This window comes from Sinocyclocheilus anshuiensis, unplaced genomic scaffold, assembly GCF_001515605.1.
Source record: "Sinocyclocheilus anshuiensis isolate Anshui unplaced genomic scaffold, SAMN03320099.WGS_v1.1 scaffold275, whole genome shotgun sequence".
In the NCBI taxonomy this organism is placed as follows: domain Eukaryota; kingdom Metazoa; phylum Chordata; class Actinopteri; order Cypriniformes; family Cyprinidae; genus Sinocyclocheilus; species Sinocyclocheilus anshuiensis.
Genome location: NW_015549569.1, coordinates 10,897 through 13,366, shown reverse-complemented (window position 1 = coordinate 13,366; position 2,470 = coordinate 10,897). Strand labels below are relative to the sequence as shown.

The following is a 2,470-nucleotide window of genomic DNA, read 5'->3' as shown; positions in this document are numbered from 1 at the left end:
GGACAACTTTAAAGGTGATTTTCTCAATATTTTGATTTTTTTGCACCCTCAGATTCCAGATTTTCAAATAGTTGTATCTCGGCCAAATATTTCAAAAAATTGACCCTTATGACTGGTTTTGTGGTCCAGGGTCACATATATGTGTGTGTAATGTTGTTCAACATTGAAAATAGTAATACATCTTTCTTGAACACAAAACCAGCATATTGGCATGATTTCTACATGGCTGCAAAAAAAAATCAGCTTTGCATCACAGAAATAAATTACAATATATTAAAATAAAAAACTTACTTTAAATTGTAATAAAAATTTCACATTATTACTGTTTTGCTGTGTTTTTGATCAGATAAATGCAGCATTGGTGAACATTAGTGTCTTCTTTCAAAAACATTAAAAAGTCTTACTGACCCAAACATTTAAAAGGTATTTTTATGTATGTATTTATCTATTCAAACTTTTTATTTTCTCCCCCCATATTTTATTTATGGTATACGTGTGGAAATATATGGAAATCTATATTTATTTCTTTGAATAGGTAAATCTTTAGACTGTGAGGGCACATTGGCATCAGTGGAGATGCCAGAGAAGCATCACAGCTATGGCCGGAACGAAGGAGCCTGGATGAAGGACCCAGTGGCCAAAGACAACAAGATCTACGTTACAAACTACTACTACGGCAATAACCTGGTGGAGTTCCGCAACCTGGAGAATTTCAAACAAGGTAAACAAAGAGGGGCAAATTTACTAAAGATTTCTGCCATTTTTATGGTTCTTGTTTACTAACCATGCACAAACCAGTTCAAGGCTCTGAAAAATCACTGTACCATGAGTATGTTTAATGTTTTTAATGTAAATTAGATTATACCTATATAAAATATAGATTTTAAGATGAAATTTTAATTGTATTTTATTTTTTATTTATTATAATAATTGTATTTATTTGTATTAATTTTATTCAAATGAAGATTAAATCATGGAGAAGACTGCTATAATCCGAGTGCTATAATCAAGCTCAGCATTCGAAATTAACCTGCAATATGGAGAATTGCACTGCGAAAATGGCATTCAGAGCAAATTTGATTAATAATTTGCATAATTATGTCTTTAGCGAATCAGGTGTTAAAACAATGCAGATAGCAAATAAAAAACGCTAACAGTGAACATACTTCATTCTTGGTAAATTTCCCCCACTATGGAGTTGAGATGTTTCTCCATGATGGCCTGTGTAGCTAAAGTATAACAAACTGAATCATAATCAAGATCTTTTGAATATCTTCCTCAATGATAGGTCGCTGGAGTAACCTCTACAAGCTTCCCTACAACTGGATAGGAACCGGCCATGTGGTCTACAACGGTGCCTTCTATTACAACAGAGCCTTCACCAAAAACATCATCAAATATGACTTGCGCATGCGCTTCGTGGCAGCTTGGACTCAGCTTCATGACGCTGTCTATGAAGACACCACACCCTGGAAATGGCGAGGACATTCAGACATCGATTTTGCCGTAGACGAGAGCAGCCTCTGGGTGATCTACCCAGCGCTGGATTACGACTACTCGCAACACGAAGTCATCGTCATCAGCAAGCTGGACCCAAGCGACCTGTCCATGAAGAAGGAGACGACATGGAGGACTGGGCTGAAGCGCAACTCGTACGGAAACTGCTTCATCGTGTGCGGAGTGCTGTACGCCATTGACGTCTACAACCAGAAAGAGGGTGAGATTTTGTACGCCTATGATACGCACACGAACACGGAGGCCGCTCCACGTTTGCCATTCACTAATGAGTACGCTTTTGTGACCCAAGTGGACTACAATCCCAAAGATAAGCTGCTGTATGCCTGGGACAATGGCCATCAGATGACCTACAATATTCACTTTGTGGGCCAGTGAAGTTCTGTCTAAAATCTGATTGCATAGGGAAATACACCATTTATGGAAGCACATTGCTTTCTTTATTGGTATGGTGATTGAGCATGAAGTGTTAAACTATGGAAGCAGAATAAAATATAAAAAAGATTAATGTGATCTTTTACTCTTTTTTTTTTTTTTTAGTTTATATAACAAAATTGTGACTTTTCTCTGAAAATTGTGCACGTGCGTTCGGTCAGGCGTCTTAAAAAAGTTTAGATGTTAATTCCGAATTCCATGGAAAAAAGACAGAATTGTGAGACATAAACTCAGAATTCCAAGTAAAAGTCGAAAGCGCAAGATGTAAACTCAGAAATCTGAGGGAAAAAAAACAGTACTGCAAAAAAAAAAAAAAAATCAATGAAAGGTCGCAATTATCTTTTATATTTTTATTGCATGGCAGAAATAAGCTTCCATAAAAACGAGTCCACATGATTTGAGAATATATTTTTCCCCTCAACAGTTTGAGGACTTTAAGGCGATGCATGTCTCATTTTTATGTAGCTCGTAATCAGGCCCCAATGTTTACTGCAGTAAAAAAAAAAGTGGTACAGTTAAG

The 2,470-nt window shown here is 36.5% G+C and overlaps 1 protein-coding gene across 1 annotated transcript in view; it reads left to right on the top strand.

Moving 5' to 3' along the window:
• LOC107657324 (olfactomedin-like protein 2A) overlaps positions 1 to 2,215 on the top strand; it is a 23,307-nt gene extending 21,092 nt beyond the window's left edge. Inside the window, exons 7-8 of the mRNA XM_016445365.1 lie at positions 536 to 721; positions 1,289 to 2,215. Coding sequence (XP_016300851.1) covers positions 536 to 721; positions 1,289 to 1,893 — 791 coding nt within the window. The 3' untranslated portion in view covers positions 1,894 to 2,215. The remainder of the gene's footprint in view (positions 1 to 535; positions 722 to 1,288) is intronic.
• Positions 2,216 to 2,470: the final 255 nt, after the last annotated feature.